Below are 16,403 nucleotides of genomic sequence, written 5' to 3' on the forward strand. Positions count from 1 at the left end.
CAGAGGAACAGCAAGTCACAGATATTCAAAAAAATGCCGTAGCTAGCACGACAATCCCAGTAAAGTGTTGCAAACGTCAGTTGTGGTCAGAGAACAAGTGGCCGTGTTTGATTTGAGAACACACTATTCAAATTCACATGCGACACAAACAAGTACTACTTCACATACTACACAAGCAATATAGCGCATGAAAATATCCATATCATTAAAGTTTCACCTTCTGTCTGCATGTTCCATGTTATTCTTTTGAGAGTGTGTTACTTCATGCTGCTTCTGCTGCAGCATACTGTTTGCTAATGAGCGCGTACCTGTCAGGCAGTCGTGTGCAGGATGCTGCCTCAGGTCAGTGTTTGCTGCCAGAGGATGCCTTTCCATGACTGTTCCTTCGTGCACACACCTGTATGCTGTCCCCGCTCTCTGTCTGCAGCTTGACATTTGGTACGGTGAAGATAGAAGACACTGCAGGGGGAAGAGGACGCGAGCGGATTAGAAGTATGTAGGCTGACAGCAAGAACATTTCCAAGTGAGTTGTTGAAGATAGAGATGCTTATTAAAAAGTGAATATTAGAATATTTATTTGCAGCAACAGTTTTCCCTGCTTTAATATTTGTGTCGGGAGGAACTGGATCTTTAAATTGCTTCGTGTGGCAAAGCTCATTTCAGTTTTAAAATGACCATTCCAGTGATAACACAATCAGTTCAGCAAATGACAGAAATATGTTCCACAATTAATGCCACTGGTTAGTTTGAGTTCATTTCTATACACTATGAGTTTCAACTTGCAGAGACTCGCAACCTCGCTAACAGAGCTAATGCCTTTTAAAACACACGTCCTCACTGGTCTTTAAGGTTTTAATAAATGTTGTAAAAAAATGACACAATTGTGTGAGTTGCGTTGAATGTGTGAAAGTTTTACTGTTGACTTTGGGATGGAGAAGTATAGACACTGCAGAAAGAAAATAAACCATTCTAAAATACCACAAGAGCCAGTAGCGCACCCATACCAATATCTTTAAATACTGGAAAAATGCTCTACTTCAGCCTGTCTTTGCAGTTGTCAGCGTAGCGTAATCTTCTAAACATCCAAGAACTCTCAAAAATGTTGAATATGTTTACTGATATACACTCTGTCATTTGTTGCGAACAACATAGCTCAACAATAATTGCAAAAACTGTCCTACACCCGGAAGAACCCAGGGTCCACTGCGCCTGCTTAAGGTCTGACAATGGGTCTGGATCCTGGTGCCCAACAGCAGTCAGGGTCCTGCTAGTCTAAGAACTTCTTCAAGTACTTGTATTCTCAGACCAGTCACCCACTGCCAAACCACTCATTCTGGTTGAGGTCGCAGGTAGCATAATCTTTTTCGCCAGACTCCTTCATTCTGTCACGTATGCTCAGTGTAAACTTGCTCTCATCTGTGAACAGAAGGGGCACAAGTCCCAGATCTGGGACCTCTCTGCATTGAATCATACCTGTTATTAATCTCTGTCTCTCTTCCACAGCATGTCTTTATCCTGTCTTCCTTCTCTCACCCCAACCTGTCGTAGCAGATGGCCCCGCCCCTCCCTGAGCCTGGTTCTGCCGGAGGTTTCTTCCTGTTAAAAGGGAGTTTTTCCTTCCCACTGTCGCCCAAGTGCTTGCTCATAGGGGCTCATATGATTGTTGGGTTTTTCTCTGTATCTATTATTGTAGGATCTACTGTACAATGTAAAGCGCCTTGAGGCGACTGTTGTTGTGATTTAGCACCATATAAATAAAATTGAATTGAACCTGCCACCCTCATGGAGTCTGTTTCTGACAGTGCACATGAGTAGCCTGTGGGGCTTATTTTGTGGGGCTTTAGCAGGTCATAGGATGCTGGCCTTCTATGGCCCTCTGCAGGTCTGTCTCCTGGTGTCTCCGCCACACTCTTGGGACTAGACGCAGCACACCCACTTGAGGTGTCATGGATGGATGTGCAGTCCTGGAACAACTGGACGACCTGTGCAACCTGAATTAGGTGCAAGCACGACCTCCTGCTATCAACAGTAACAGGACATGAACGGAATGCAAAGCTGGAGAGAGCAACGGTCTGTGGTCACTAGGGCTGCCACGATTAGTCGACTAGTCACGATTACGTCGACTATCAAAATCGTCGATGACTGATTTAATAGTCGACGCGCCGTTTGAAGCTTTGTAAGATCACAAAAGCCGCAGGAATAAGTAGCAGGATTTAAGAGTGTAATAACGGACTGACACAGAAGATGGCAGCACTGCATGTACAAGGATGCCAGCTGCCGTTAAACCCCGAAGAAGAAGAAGCTGTGTCCCAGAATTCATAGCGCGGCCCAGCTCAGTTTCCAACAATGGCGGCAGCTAGTTAGTTTTAATGTTACTCTTATTATTCTTTCTGGGTCACAAAATAAACGTTTAACATATTTTCAGGCGAGAATGTAGCTGTGTAAACCTCAAATATCTGCTGCTGTTTATGACTACGTCCACACGTACACGGGTATTTTTGAAAACTGAGATTTTCTGTTTTCGTTTTAAAAAATAATCCCGTCCACACGTAAACGCAGAAATGAAGGAAAACGCTGCTATGAACATGCCAAAGCAACAGGTGGCGATATATTCCTAACCGTGTAGAAATGTTGACCAATCAGAAGTCTAGAAGCCTCGGTGGGAAATAGTAAACAAGGATGGGGCATAGAAGCAGAACCGAGTCGTATGTGTGGAGGGACAGTAACTGTGTGTATATGTAAGCATTTAAACACTGCAGAGAGTACAATTAACAGTAACAGTATTGTAGGAATTCATTTCACCGAAACAATAACGTGGCGCACAGTGTGACGTCAAAAACGGCGCACACCTTTGACGCTGCGTTTTCTGCATTTTTCTCGTCCACACGTAAATGCAAAAACTGAATTTTCAAAAATATCCACCCTGGCCGGAGTTTTTAAAAATCTCCGTTTTCAGTGACCGAAAACGCCGTTTACGTGTGGACGAAAGGTGCAAACGCGTAGAAAAATCTGCGTTTTCAAAAATACCCGGGTACGTGTGGACGTAGCCTATATCTGCTCAAGACACCACATATTTTCAAAAGTGCTCGGAGACGTCTGTTACCCACTAGCTCGATAGCGAGCCGGGGGCAAGGCTCACTAGAGCCGTGAGAACACCGGACTCCCGGCAAATCGTTTTCAAACCCACCGCCGTCTTTCGCTACTCAGGTTAAACATGATATATGAGTCACTTAGATCACTTAAAAATGTTATTTGTAATATGTAATGTTATATTTTTTTTAGTATTTTATTTGTTCCTGAGTAAATCGGTTTGGCTGAGATTAAAGTTTTCACACAGCTGAATAAACGTCAAGCAGACAGCTGATTATCAGAAGTGTGAGATGCTCGAGAGTTTACTCCTGTGTCCTGTTATATTTTAGATAGCAAGGAGTTTATTAAACTTCACCGAAACAATCTGCAAATTTCATTAAAATTTAACAAACTATCATCTTGTCTTTATTTTTAGTTAGCACCTTAAAAGCTTAAAGCTGTAAGATAATGATAGTTAAATAAGAGCAGATGCTGCTGGTGCAAGAAGCTGAACGTTTTACGTCCAATGGATGATGATCTGACTAGTCGACTATCAAAACAATCGTTTGTGGCAGCCCTAGTGGTCACCACCTCAAAAACATCCTCTTTTTGATTGTTGTCCACTTTCAAAGCAGGTGAAATGGATTCCCACTGGCCTGTGTTTACATCCTGACTGGACAGACTGGTATCACTGAAATTGAAAAACGTTGTGTTACACTGTGACGATCGAGTCTTCCCTTAAGTCTCCTAGGCAGTTTCTTGTGTGGATGAAGACAACAGATACCGCTTGGAAATGGAGTGCCACCGAAATATGTCACGAAACCTTAACTGACCAATCAGCATGAAATGACCAAGTCTTCCTTTTTCGCTTCAGACACATTATCGATGCGGTGTTTAAGAAAGCTACAAAAAGTAGGGGGTTCATTTAGCTCTTTATTTACTTGTACTGACTGACCCCTGAGCTGGGATAGGCTCCACCCACTCCAGGCTTTTAGATAAGTGGAAGAGATTGGATGGATGGACTGACCCCTGTTGAGCCCTCAGCTGAATTACAGCTCATTTCTATACAAAGGACTTAATAGGAATGCCTTCCCTGGATTCAGTCCAAACAGAAGAAGGAACGGTGACCATTGTTTGCAGTTGTGAAGCCTAAACTGCACAGCGAGGCAGATGATTATTAATCATCAAGGGAATTTGGGGGGATGTGAGATGAAAACAGAAGAAGAGCAAACAGCGTCAGGGTTTTCAAACTGGTCGAAGAGCATTAGCATGTTTCATTTTTGGTTAAAAATTTGTAAATCAGCGTGGGGATCCTCTATCTTTGAAGCTCCTTTGGCTCCTTGTCTGGAAAACAATAAGATTAAAAAGCTGCATTTATAACCAAATTCCTCTGGGGGTGGAAAATGAATCGACGCTGTCCATTGTGAGGAGAACACATCTTCATCTCTGACTCTGAAATAGTTGCAGAGTTTTGCCAACAGAGCAGTGGAACTGGAGGACAACTGCTGTGTCTCAGTACTTTAATGTCTGTTCCACATCCAGCCCTGAGAGAGGGGACTTGTATTTTGCTTATCCAAAGGCCTTTGCACTTTCTCCATGCACTGCCAGACACCCACACACTCTCACTCAAATCAAATTAAAAATGTCACAAGGCAATCCGCACAGTTAACAGCAACCTCGGGAGCTCCATTGTCTCAGTAATTCTTTCATTGTTCGCTGTAATCTGTCTGGGTATTGTCTGAACAAATCCATAATACACAGGATAATAGAGCGCACAGTTGACCATAGAAAACACATTGTTCGTCAGGGAGAACACGAGACATTTCCTTGACTTTCCTTTGGCGTGTTTGTCATTAGAAAAGTCAGGATCTCTTTCATTTGGTTTATTTTAACTACACGGCAGTGCAGCATGTTTCTGGCGGACCGTTCCCATTGGCTCCTGTTTCTGCCAAACAACACAATCACTATGCTGCAGTCGCAGCCAAATACTCACAGCTGGAGTAATTAGCCACTTCTTTATCTCACACTCACTCTTCATTTGCATAATTTTGACACATCCTTCCCCCACGATACTGAGATACCATTTTCCTGCTTATCCACTCCTGTCCTCATTTTCTAAACTCTTTTAATTCACTCCCATTCTTCCCTCAGTTTGCGCCGCTGCTTCTCCTGTGGCACACTTGCATGCCGAAAAGAGAGAGATAAAACAAGCATACAAAAATCAAAACGAGGCATCTCTTTCCTCTCTCTCACTGACCGCTGCCTTCTGATTCTTTTCAGACACGACAACCTGCTGGGTGCTGATAACAGGATTAATAATACTGAAAAATCCTAATCGGGGGGAATTAAAAATGCAGTTCTGTCATTAAAATAAGCAGCGCGTCAGTGGTGGCACACTCAGGTCTGCTGAGCAGGCTTTTCACACTACTAATGAATTACAGCGTAAGGGATTTACACATGTATCTGTAGCTTGTCAGACAATATGGATAGGCAGTCATCTCTGACATACTTTCAAGCATTTCTGTAGGATTAATTGAAACGTAGCCTAACTGTGAAGCTTTGCCTAAAGCCGCTGACTGCTGCGCCCAAAATACACGAGCTTCTAAAATGAAGATGCGTCGAAAGCTGGGGCTTCTTTACAGAGACACGCTCTCTCTGGGCAAAATCAAACTCAGCGTATGGCAGTGGACAGCAGAGGTCCAACTGGGCCTACTGTCTCATCGGCATCCACACAGCTGCCTTCTTTTCAGGCATAGAGAGAGACGACTACGATCTACGTGAGCTGAAGAAAGCCAAAAAACGGGATGAGAGGCAAGGCAAAAACATCCTTTTCCACTTTTCAGAGGCTTCCAAGAGAGAGCCTTGGCAACAAGTAAGAGACACACAGAGGTGACAGACAGGTAATAAACACACACCTGCACCTGAATCACCCTGACCTGCAGTAATCATGGAAGCAAAGCCACATCAGAAGAGGGGAAATGGGCACACGCACACACACACACACGGTGCTAACCGCTGCATCATCGCGTCTGTGTAACTGTTAATATTTCTACAGTGTGTAATTAATTAACAAGCAAATTAATGACTTAATTGAGCATTCAGCACAGCAGACTCCTCAGTGCTCGCAGTCCATTAAATTAACATCACACCTGACTTGAATTCGGCTGAATCTTTGAAGTTCTCTGCGTCCGACCACTGTGTGGTTCATGTTTTACGTTTTCTGTCCACTTGCATTTCTGTGCATCTGTGATGGACCAACACTGACCTAACACTTTCAACTGGCGTATGAAATTGACCCGACACTGGTAATGAGAGCTGGGTTTCCAGCTTTCAGCGACCAAGAACCAAAGGTGGCGTATCAGGTCAGGAGACTTGTGGTTTGTTGGCATGCGTATGGTTTTGTGCACCCCAGGCTCACACTGTCAAAGAGAAGTTCTGTGCAAACTGCAGCTGAGCTTTTTGGACAAGCTTCACTAACTCCACACTCCCCACCAGACATTTTCCTCTTCATCACATCCTGTACTATTCACTACTGAGAGCCTTCCTACTATTATGTGCTGTTCTATTGCACAGTCATTGATATTTTCTATTCCGCACTAATAGAATACTGCACTATATGGTTCTAATGTGTACAAATATATACTATATTCTTGCATTTAACTAACTCTGCATCATTAAGCTGTCTGACGGCACCGTATGGCTGAGACAGCTGCAGCTGGGCTGTGGGGTTATAAGGAGTGTCTTCGTCCTTGCAGTTCATTTTCACAGTCAGATAAAAAAAGTAAAGCATTGTGTGTATAACATGTGTTCAGAATTGAGTTATGACTCCAAGCACAAATGTGATGTCTGATGCAAAATGCAGCAATTCAATGCAGAGCATTTTGAAATGTGCTAATTGTCACCGAGAGCTGTGTGCTGGAGCAGGTTCTGCAGAACACGCTGTTAATGATTAAGTTCAGTGGTTCAAACTACAACAATTAACTTCCTGTTATTTTCAGAACATTGCAATGGATTTGCCTCATAGTTCTCAGGAGCTGATGCTAAAGCTAAGCTACATGTTAGTGAGCTTCTGTACAAACATAGCATAGTTTTTTCAGTTTTCCACACTACACGCTCACACAAGCCGCACACTGTCAGACGTGTTGGCTGAATAAACAAACACTTGGATAATTGATTTTCAGTGAAAAATGCTTGGACACACATACTGAGGAAAAGCTAAATCTCACTGCTGCATCCAGACTTCCATCTCTGCACGGCCATCTTGTTCGGGGGGTTTGAATACAGCTATGTTAAAACTGAACAACAAAGACTAACATTGTCCAGCTGTTGTTTTTAGAGTGTTTAATTTGATACATAGCAGTGATTTTTTGATTTAATATCACGTGACTGACAGACACTTGCTTATGTCAGGTGAAAGAAAGAAAAGCGTGTCCCTTCAAATTTAAATGACTCGTCTCATGTTTCTGTATCTGTTTCATAGCCTGTTTTGGATTTTTTCCAAAGGATAAAGTTAGAAGACAATCATGGACAGTCATGACTTGAACTGATTCATGATGATGTTTTAACTGAGCACAGACCTTTTTATTTCTTTAGTGAGCAGACAGCATTGAAAAGGACACAAAGTTAGCAGAGAGCCTTGAACTGGCTTTTCCTTGGGTGTGGGCAGGATCTCAGCGGTCTCTATCAGCACTGTATTTCAATACATGGTGGCAAATGGCTGCGACACTGCAGGCAATGATGATGTGTTACGTACTGTCCTGCAGCTCCCAGAGCCGTGGAGGAAGGTTGCTGAAGTATTCATGGTTCAGTGCTGCCTGAGCTGACAGCCGGTTCTTTGGGAAGCACTGGAGGAACTTGGAGGCCAACTCCTCAGCATGGTCCACATAGCCCAACCTTAAACACACAGTTACACATAGTCAGACACCAGAGTGACACCGAAAAGACACGTGAACAGTATATCTGGAGATACATTCATTGGAAATAGGCAGTAAAGGCATCCAAGTAAAATACAGTCAGTTTGTTCTAAACACAGACAGAGCAACTTTCTCCAAATCACAGAGTTGCTGACAACAAGCAGCAAGCGGTTTAATTATGCTGAAGGTTTGCTGACTCGAGAGGAAAAACACATCTAAGAAACGCACACATGCAAAAGCTCACACCTTTTTCTTTTGAGTCTGAATCATACATGTTGACTGGGTCACCGTGAGAAACAATGAAGGGCCTCATTAAAGAAAGACTGTGTGTGTGTGTGTGTGTGTGTGTGTGTGTGTGTGTTCGTTCGAACTGGGAGTCACTGAACTCCTGAACCAGCCCAGCTAGCAGCGCCGAGGGAGAGGAAAGATTGAAAATAAGCGAATAGCAACAAATTCAGGCAGTAATGAGGCATCTACTGCATTAAATAAACATGATGTTATTCTGCGCTGCTCACCGGCCCCACGCTCGCAGTACTCAGAACGCCTCTCATGTTCTCTGGGTTTCTCGTGGCTGAGTCCCTAGTCAAGCACTCTGACAGCCACTCCCATGACTCTCAGAGGGGATCTCGACTCAACTTATCAGCGGAGAGATGCAGGGAGGATAACTCTCTGTTCAACTCATCAACGCCACTCAGAACAGAAGCAGAGATAAAGTTAATGAAGTCCATCAGGGCCTCTACAAGCTTCTTTCTCATACTGGGTGTAACTTTACTGAAAACTTTGAAGACAAACCAGACAGTGTGTGAAAGTGTACCGATAGATTAAGGCCTGCTGTTCTACGGTTTTGTGTTTTAGAGCCAAATGATAACATTAGGATTAAGATGAAAGAGGTAACAGCCATGATTTTGTGCAACTATTTAATATTTTGGAAGCTCAAGCAGACAAAATACCACAAAAAAGGTTAAAGAAAGAGCTTCATTAAACAGAAAGCATCCAGGTGTCATGTTTTGCTGTGTGGCAGGCAGGCGGAAAGACCCAAATGACGGACGATTAAACTCAAAGCACAACTTTATTCGCTGGATACACTCGCCATAAGAAATTACCTCTACAAAAGACTCAAAAACCTTGTACATGAACTAGAACCTAAACTGGACTCAGGAAACTAAAACTATGAAACACAGGCAACTGAGGAAACATAGGCAACGCAGCGACTCGTGGGATACAGGAAAAGAAGAGAGCAGACATGGGAACAGAGACTAAACACAAGCTAAGGGAGGAAAAGCTACGATCACTAGGAACTGCTCTTGGGTTTTTTAGTCTTTAAAAGGAAGAAAAACTAATCAGGCCTATTGTCCAGGCTAACAGTAAGAAAACGATAGTTATTTATATTAAAGAGCGTTTTCTAAAACTATGCTCTTCAATAATCAAAGTGAATTACACACTGTGGCTGCTGTTAGCAGCACTAGCACCAACAACCTCGTTTCCTTGCAGGTTCACATCCAAACACCTGTGTAAAACATGGTTACTCATCGCTCCTGCTCAGGGATTATATGTTGGTTTTCTTAGTGGCAGTCTGAAGGTAACCATTCATTCTTTACTGGAAAAGAGAGAAAGCGCACTGCTGCCTGCTAGAGCTTGGGACTGTAACATCCTAGACCTCCACTATCCCACCTGTACAGTTTACAGGTGCAGCTTGCCAGTGTTAGCAGATAACTAAACACTTCATTCGATCCTCTAAATCCGCGGTCCCCACCCCAGAACCAGTCCGTGAGCTGTTTGGCACCGGGCCGTGAGAGTTGAGGCTCGGGTGTGGAATTTATGGTTTTCAGGGTTTTTATCGCTAACTCGGTTTCCCTGGGTTTTTTCCCGTGTTGTAGTTGTGTGTCTTATTTTGAAAGGAATATTTACACGTTACCATAGCGACCAGAGAGCATTAAGGGGAAGAGAGGAGAATAATACTCTCAATGTTGTTGGCGCATTTCAGGAGGACGCTGTGAATAAAGTTACAGAGTTACACAGTGAATTCACGTTTATTATTATATTTACAAAATACCACAGTTTTTGTCTTCGTCATATTATTTTATTTTATAGACCAGCGGACCGTCGCAGACCGGCCTTTAAGGTGTTGCAGTCCGGTACCAAACGACTCACGGACCAGTACCGGTCCGTGGTCCGGGGGTGGGGGCTGCTGCTCTATATATCGTCCCTGCTGGCTACAATACATACATCTGAATTTTCACTACCACACATGAGTGAACAACATGTAACTGAAGCCACACCAGCTCACACGTTCCTGTAACAAAGTCCTTGTCCAGTGTTGGGGAACCAGGACGTCTTGATGAGAAATGAGGCTACTAAAACTAAGGCATGAGAACATTAAAGTAATAGACAAAGAAGCACCTGGCAGCTCAGCGCTATAATATTGAAGCTGGAGACCCAGAAGCTGCAGCACAGTGGAAGCAATTGTGAGCAGTATGGACCAACTGCAACAGCAGCTGCATCTACTGAGCTGAAGATGAAAACTGTGGCCGAAGTCAAGGTGGCCTCCAAACCAAGAGCATCACTCCTTAGGTCACCGATAGTTAGGGCTGGGCGATATGGCCTAAAATCCACATCGCGGTATAATTTGAAGCATGTGCTGTAACGATATACATCGCGATATATTCTTTTCTTCTGTATAACGTATTTTCCACACTATAAAGACTTAAAATCCTTTAATTTTCTCAAAAATTGAGAGTGCCCCTTATGTATGAATTCTGGTTGTGCTTACTGACCTCGAACCGATTTGGGCAGAAATCTGTTAAAAAATGTTTTAGTACAACTTTGGTAAGCCGCACTGCTTGATGGCTCGTCAGAGCATTACGGCTGCCGTAGTGAGGAGCTTCGCGGAGTAATCTGGGTCCAAAACTCCGTCAGCTTCAGGTCCCAAAGTCAAAGGAACATTGAGAGTTAAAAACGGTCTAAATTCTTTCATCTTTAATAAAATCATCAGCGTTGCTGCTTTACCAGGTGTAACAATTAAGTTTTACATCCATGAAAACAGAATTTATTAAATTTAACGGAGTTAGAAGTTAACAGGAAGTTAGCTCGCTAGTTTACACCTAAACATGACCTACCATGTTCTGAGAGATTTTTGAAACTAATTCAAACGTACAGCTCTGCTACCACTTCCAACATAAATGAAGACAGAAAACTAAACAGCAGTGGCGTTTGCAGGTTACTGAAGTTGGACTACCTGGTATATAATGTTGTGCTACGTGATTGCTAGCTAACAGCTATGTTAGCATAACATTAGCTGGAGGATGAACGCCAACTTTTTTCCACTTGATAAAAGTTAACATGAGGGATTCTGGTGGTCAGGGACAAATGCAATCGCATAGCAGGATGCTATACACGGGCCAAACTTCAGTCAGGAGAACAACTGAGATCATTCATCCACAATACGAGGTTAGTTATTAATATACTGCAACAACATGGGAACAGAGCAGCTGTGAGAGAATTCAGCATTAATGAATCAATGTTACGGAAGTGGAGGAAGCGCAGTTTTTGGCTTTCCCCATGTTTCAAAAGTGCTTCATCTCTTTGCTGTGACTGTCGCCCGCCATAATTTGCAGATGATAATGGTTGTAGCCGCTGCGATGCTTTCGACCAAAACAGGTGCAGCTTGATGACATCATCAACATGTGCTATCGCGGTAGAGCGATATAGTATCTCTATCGTTGGCCAAATTTATATCGTTTCTATCGTATATCATTTATATCGCCCACCCCTACCGATAGTCCAATCAGAGGAGGCGCTTGCAGATCTGCCTATTGCAGATCTATATATCATCCCCACCTCCAGTTTCACTAAAACTGAAAAATTGATATAATTAGCCTGCTTTTCAATCAGTCAGCAGATTAACTAATAATCTATACTGAGATGAAAACATGTCCCCTGGATGTAAACAGGGGACACTAATTTATATTACTGTGAGGTTAATATGACCATGTCCCAAACTTGCAGCTGGAATGATAAACTCTACTGCATTAAAAACAAATCTTCCAGTGAAACCTTATGAACGTGCCTTTGTTTAGTCGCAGTCTGTAAGTGAAGCTGGATTCAGGTGTTGTCTTTTCTCTGCAGGCGCACAGAGTGCAGGCACATAGTTGTTGGTGTGAAGTCTCCTGGATATCAGTATGTTGGCCTTTGAAAGCTGCTGACGCATGGTAGGTGTGCATTCCTTTCTGCTATTGCTGCCAACTTAGCTGAGCGAACGAGCCAACATCTGCATTAAGATCGATAGTGTCTCCTGTGGCTATCAAACAGATCTAGGTGATGACACATTCACAGCAGGCTGAGGCATTCCTTCTTCACTGGAGCATGGCAAGTGCTTTTTCATGGTAATCCATCAAAATAACTACAGGAAGGACTTTTGAGAAGCGAGGGCGAGGAGACCACCTGCCTCTATTGTCTCGTCACCACAACTGAAAGTAGCAGAGGAGACCTTTCATCTCGGCCACTCGGAGCTGTTTAGGTAGAAAGCTTTTGTGTTTTTTGTCTGAAGAATTTCTATGAAATGCTTTCACCATGTCTGACTAATTTAATGACGAGATTGTTGAATAAAAACCAAGTGTGAAGGCAGCAACACATGACCAAACAGGCCCCAGTGCAACTGATCTGAGGATAGTAGTAGTAGTTTTCCACCTCACTTTTCGTTTAATAAAGTAATTGTAGTACTCCGTGGTGAGTTTTACCACTGGCATATACTCCTGCTTATACTTAGTCTGTGCACATCGCAGCAACCTCATGCACAAAGACTACCCATCCATGTTCCTTTAGTACCTACAGACCATCATTTAAATGTCAAAGCCAGCCTGGGTTTTTATGTGTACCCCATCTTCTAATGCAGGGGTCTCAAACTTTATACATAAATATTTAAATAACAGATCTGATCATCCAGTTGTTCTCCCTCTCGCCTCCAGGGGCACTGGGGTTCAACAGGTTATGTGTTTACTGTTTAATTTCTTTGTGAGGTATGAACGGCCATAAGGGAAATTTGTAGGAAAAAACTGCAAAACTTGTGCAAATACAGTTAAAAGTAAAGATTTCTGCTTGTGGTTGTTTGTGTTGAGCGGCAGATCAAACAAGAATTATAAATGGCTTCCAGCGCAGGTTCAGGCCTGCGAGACTCATTTAGACACTCGATATCACTGACATGCAGACAGATGATAATTTTACGTTTTAACTCATTTATTCACTTCTCTCGACACGCTTGTCTTTAAATCGGGCTTCACGTCTCTCTGGCCCGTACCACAGAACGTCTGCCCCCCTTCCTTCTTTCACACAATGGTATGATCCCAGTGTGTCGTTGCGTGTGATTGGCCACATGGTGTGTCGCACCCCTGCCTGCATGGATTCACAGCAGGGCTGAAGTTTCGTCTCCCACGTACTGTTGGGATATTAATAATATGACATTTTTAATGGGCCAGATGTGGCCCGCGGGCCGTACGTTTCACACCCCTGCTTCCAACAGGATAATGCACCATGTCACATGTTCAAATCATCTCAAACTGGCCAATCAGACATCAGCAGTCACCAGATATAAACTCAAACCTTTGGAACGGTCGAGCCACATCATGCATGTACAGATCTTTGAGGAACCACCGTCCATTTTGAATCTATGCCACAAAAAAGGTCTGACGAGGTGTAACTAATGAAGTGTCCGCTGAGTGTATTTTTAGGCCCTAGCAGCAGTTGGTGTGAAGTGAGGAAAAGATCTGGTTTACATTTCATTTGCATTTCAACAAAAACCTTTCATTTCAAAGCTGCTGTTGTTGCTGCGACCTGACCACAGCGCCGTGTTTTGTACTCTTGTCACCTGTGACACAGACTTTAAATGCAGTGCTTTAACAAAAACTTTGCCTCTGGCCTTTGGGGGAAACAACTGTACTACAATACACGTCAAAGCACACAAACACATAAAACCCCCATAGACACAGATTGATTTCCTGTCCATCAGCCGTCCGCATTTTCACAGCTGGAAGAAAAACAGTGCAGCAGAGAAAAATGGCTGATGGAAACCAGAAACACAGAGAGCACGAGGGGGTGAGCCAAGTCTCAGGGCAGGACATAGCGAGTTCATATCGAATTCACCGTTCCCTGGACTGTGATGAAAGGCAGTTGAGAGGAAGTGATGGCCATTAACATTCCACCTCACTTTCTTTCTGCAAATTTTTATTTCCTCCTGGACTCGAGAAAATCAGGAGACTGGGAGGGACCGAGGAATCCACCGCAGCTAACATTTATGTCTGCTTTTCATTTGTCCTCGGATGCTTCAGTTCACTTCTTTAACCTCCTAGGACCTGGCGTCCACATATGTGGACATCACATTTTGGGTTATCTAGACCAAAATACTCAATTTTGCCTGATATCCACTTACAAGGACATTATCCTGCTACTGTTCTATCAACATTTTAAACGAATATCTTCATATGTGGCTCTGATTTTTCTTAAAAACAAAAATAAAGTAAAAAAAAAAAATCTGGTAATTCTTTGTTTTTACATTCATCGGGTCCCAATCAGCCCGAATAGCAAAGAGAAATTAAAAATGCTGCAGTGGAAGAGTTCGGGTCTCAGGAGGTTAAAGGATCCTTCTATTAAAATCATTATACTCTACATTAGTTGCTTTCAAATCAAACCCATCCAACTGAAATACTTACTCTGAGAACTTGTGGATCAACTCTTTGATATTTGGATCCTAAAGTAAGCCTCTCAGAAACACGTCGAATTTCATACCATATAAAACACCAACCAGCCAATGAGCAATTAACTGTAAGTGTTGGGGTCAAACTGATATCCCCAGCTGATGTTACAACCCAGCGTATAAGCTTAAAATCCCAAGTGTTTAAGTTACTAATCAGTTTATATTATGAACCCTTTCATGCATGAATTATGACAACCTCAATCAGGATTTTTATCCATCTTTAGGCATGAAAAAAAGATTTTTGAACTTTATTTTTTAAATGTACTTTTCAAAGAGTTTGTTACATGTCCACTTAGGTGGACAACAGACGTTCTGACTTATGAATTTAGTATGGAGTGGCACATCAGTGTTCAACGTAGTGGTTTATGTGCAAGTATACCATCAACACTGACACAAATACACTCTAAAAAGTAATTCAGAGGCTTAGTAAATATCACTATAAATATAAGTTAGATGAGCCTGATAGACTCTGTGAATATCCTTTTAGTAATTATTTGAGTTTGATGAGAAATAAATTTTACTAAAATGTTAACATATGTGTTTGTGTTAATTAAGGTATTTATTTACATTTATCTCAGACAAAAAATTCAGTATGTGGTTCACAGAATACCTTCTTTGCATGTGCCTAATATTTCTGTTTAAAATTGAATCTAAATATTTGAGAAATATGTATCTATACTCATCAGTATCTTGTACTAAAATCATTAATTATTCAAATCAATATTATTTATTGTCAGCAACTACAACTGAAAAGTGTAAGTAAAACACGATAACGTGGAGTAATTGAGTGCCATGAGCCTTTGTTTTGTTCATTGTGTTTTTTAAATACTCTGAGCGTTTGTGTTTGCGCTCCTGGTTTGACATTCATCCTTCAGGTATGTGAGGCTTTGAGCTAAAAGGGGAAAGGCTCTTGTCTTTTTAGTGCTTGTTTATTTCGAGTTATTGCCGTGTTTATGAAAATACATTTTTCATTTGGAAAAATGTTAACATGTGGTCATTTTTCACACATGTATTATGAAACACACGACTACATATCAGTTGGTCTGGTTTAGACTTAGACTACCAGTGAAATATAATAACATTCATATTTGAATGTTAGTATTAAGTACAATTTTGATTACGTTCAGTTTACAATATTAAATAAATGGAACAAAAATATATCTATATTTCATGTTTGTGTAACAACTACAATTATTCATTTCAACTTCATATGTTTAAGCTTTAGTTATTCAATTGATCAAGTATATTGAACAGATTTGACTGGTTTAAAAATGTAAAAATGTCAGTTTTAGTTTTTAGAGTGACAAGAAAACAGCCGTTGAATAGCTGTCCACTGTAGTGCCCACTACGTGTGAAAGGGTCGATATTAATTTGGGGGTAAAATGTATAACTGCAGCCAGGAGAACACGACGGCGTGGAGCATGAAATAAGTGCTGCAGGGATGATGTTTTGTATGTCATCCCAGACGTTAGCATCACTGTGGCCCCCTTAACAAAGAGCCATGCTTCTGCATTATCGTGTAACATTAGCTTCACATAAGGAGAAATAACAGTTTGAAGCATGAATACACATCGTCAGAAGTAAAACAGCAACATTAGGATCTAAAGTAAATGAGACCATTGAGGTAGAAGTCAGCGTCATCACCACGAAACGTTTGTATTTTGTATCATACGACA

At 42.1% G+C, this 16,403-nt stretch overlaps 1 protein-coding gene across 2 annotated transcripts in view; it reads right to left on the reverse strand.

Annotated features, from left to right (window-relative positions):
• Positions 1 to 229: 229 nt before the first annotated feature.
• cdk14 (cyclin dependent kinase 14) overlaps positions 230 to 16,403 on the reverse strand; it is a 177,960-nt gene continuing 161,786 nt past the window's right edge. For both annotated transcript variants that reach the window (XM_085364984.1, XM_085364983.1), the window contains exons 13-14: positions 7,823 to 7,962; positions 230 to 459 (exon numbers count right to left, since the gene is read on the reverse strand). In XM_085364984.1, the coding sequence (XP_085221110.1) occupies positions 344 to 459; positions 7,823 to 7,962 (256 nt within the window). In that variant the 3' untranslated portion in view covers positions 230 to 343. The remainder of the gene's footprint in view (positions 460 to 7,822; positions 7,963 to 16,403) is intronic.

The sequence above is a fragment of the Diplotaxodon limnothrissa genome, linkage group LG11 (genome assembly GCF_057381915.1).
Source record: "Diplotaxodon limnothrissa isolate DT_005_m linkage group LG11, D_limnothrissa_male_GT1.1, whole genome shotgun sequence".
In the NCBI taxonomy this organism is placed as follows: Eukaryota; Metazoa; Chordata; class Actinopteri; order Cichliformes; family Cichlidae; genus Diplotaxodon; species Diplotaxodon limnothrissa.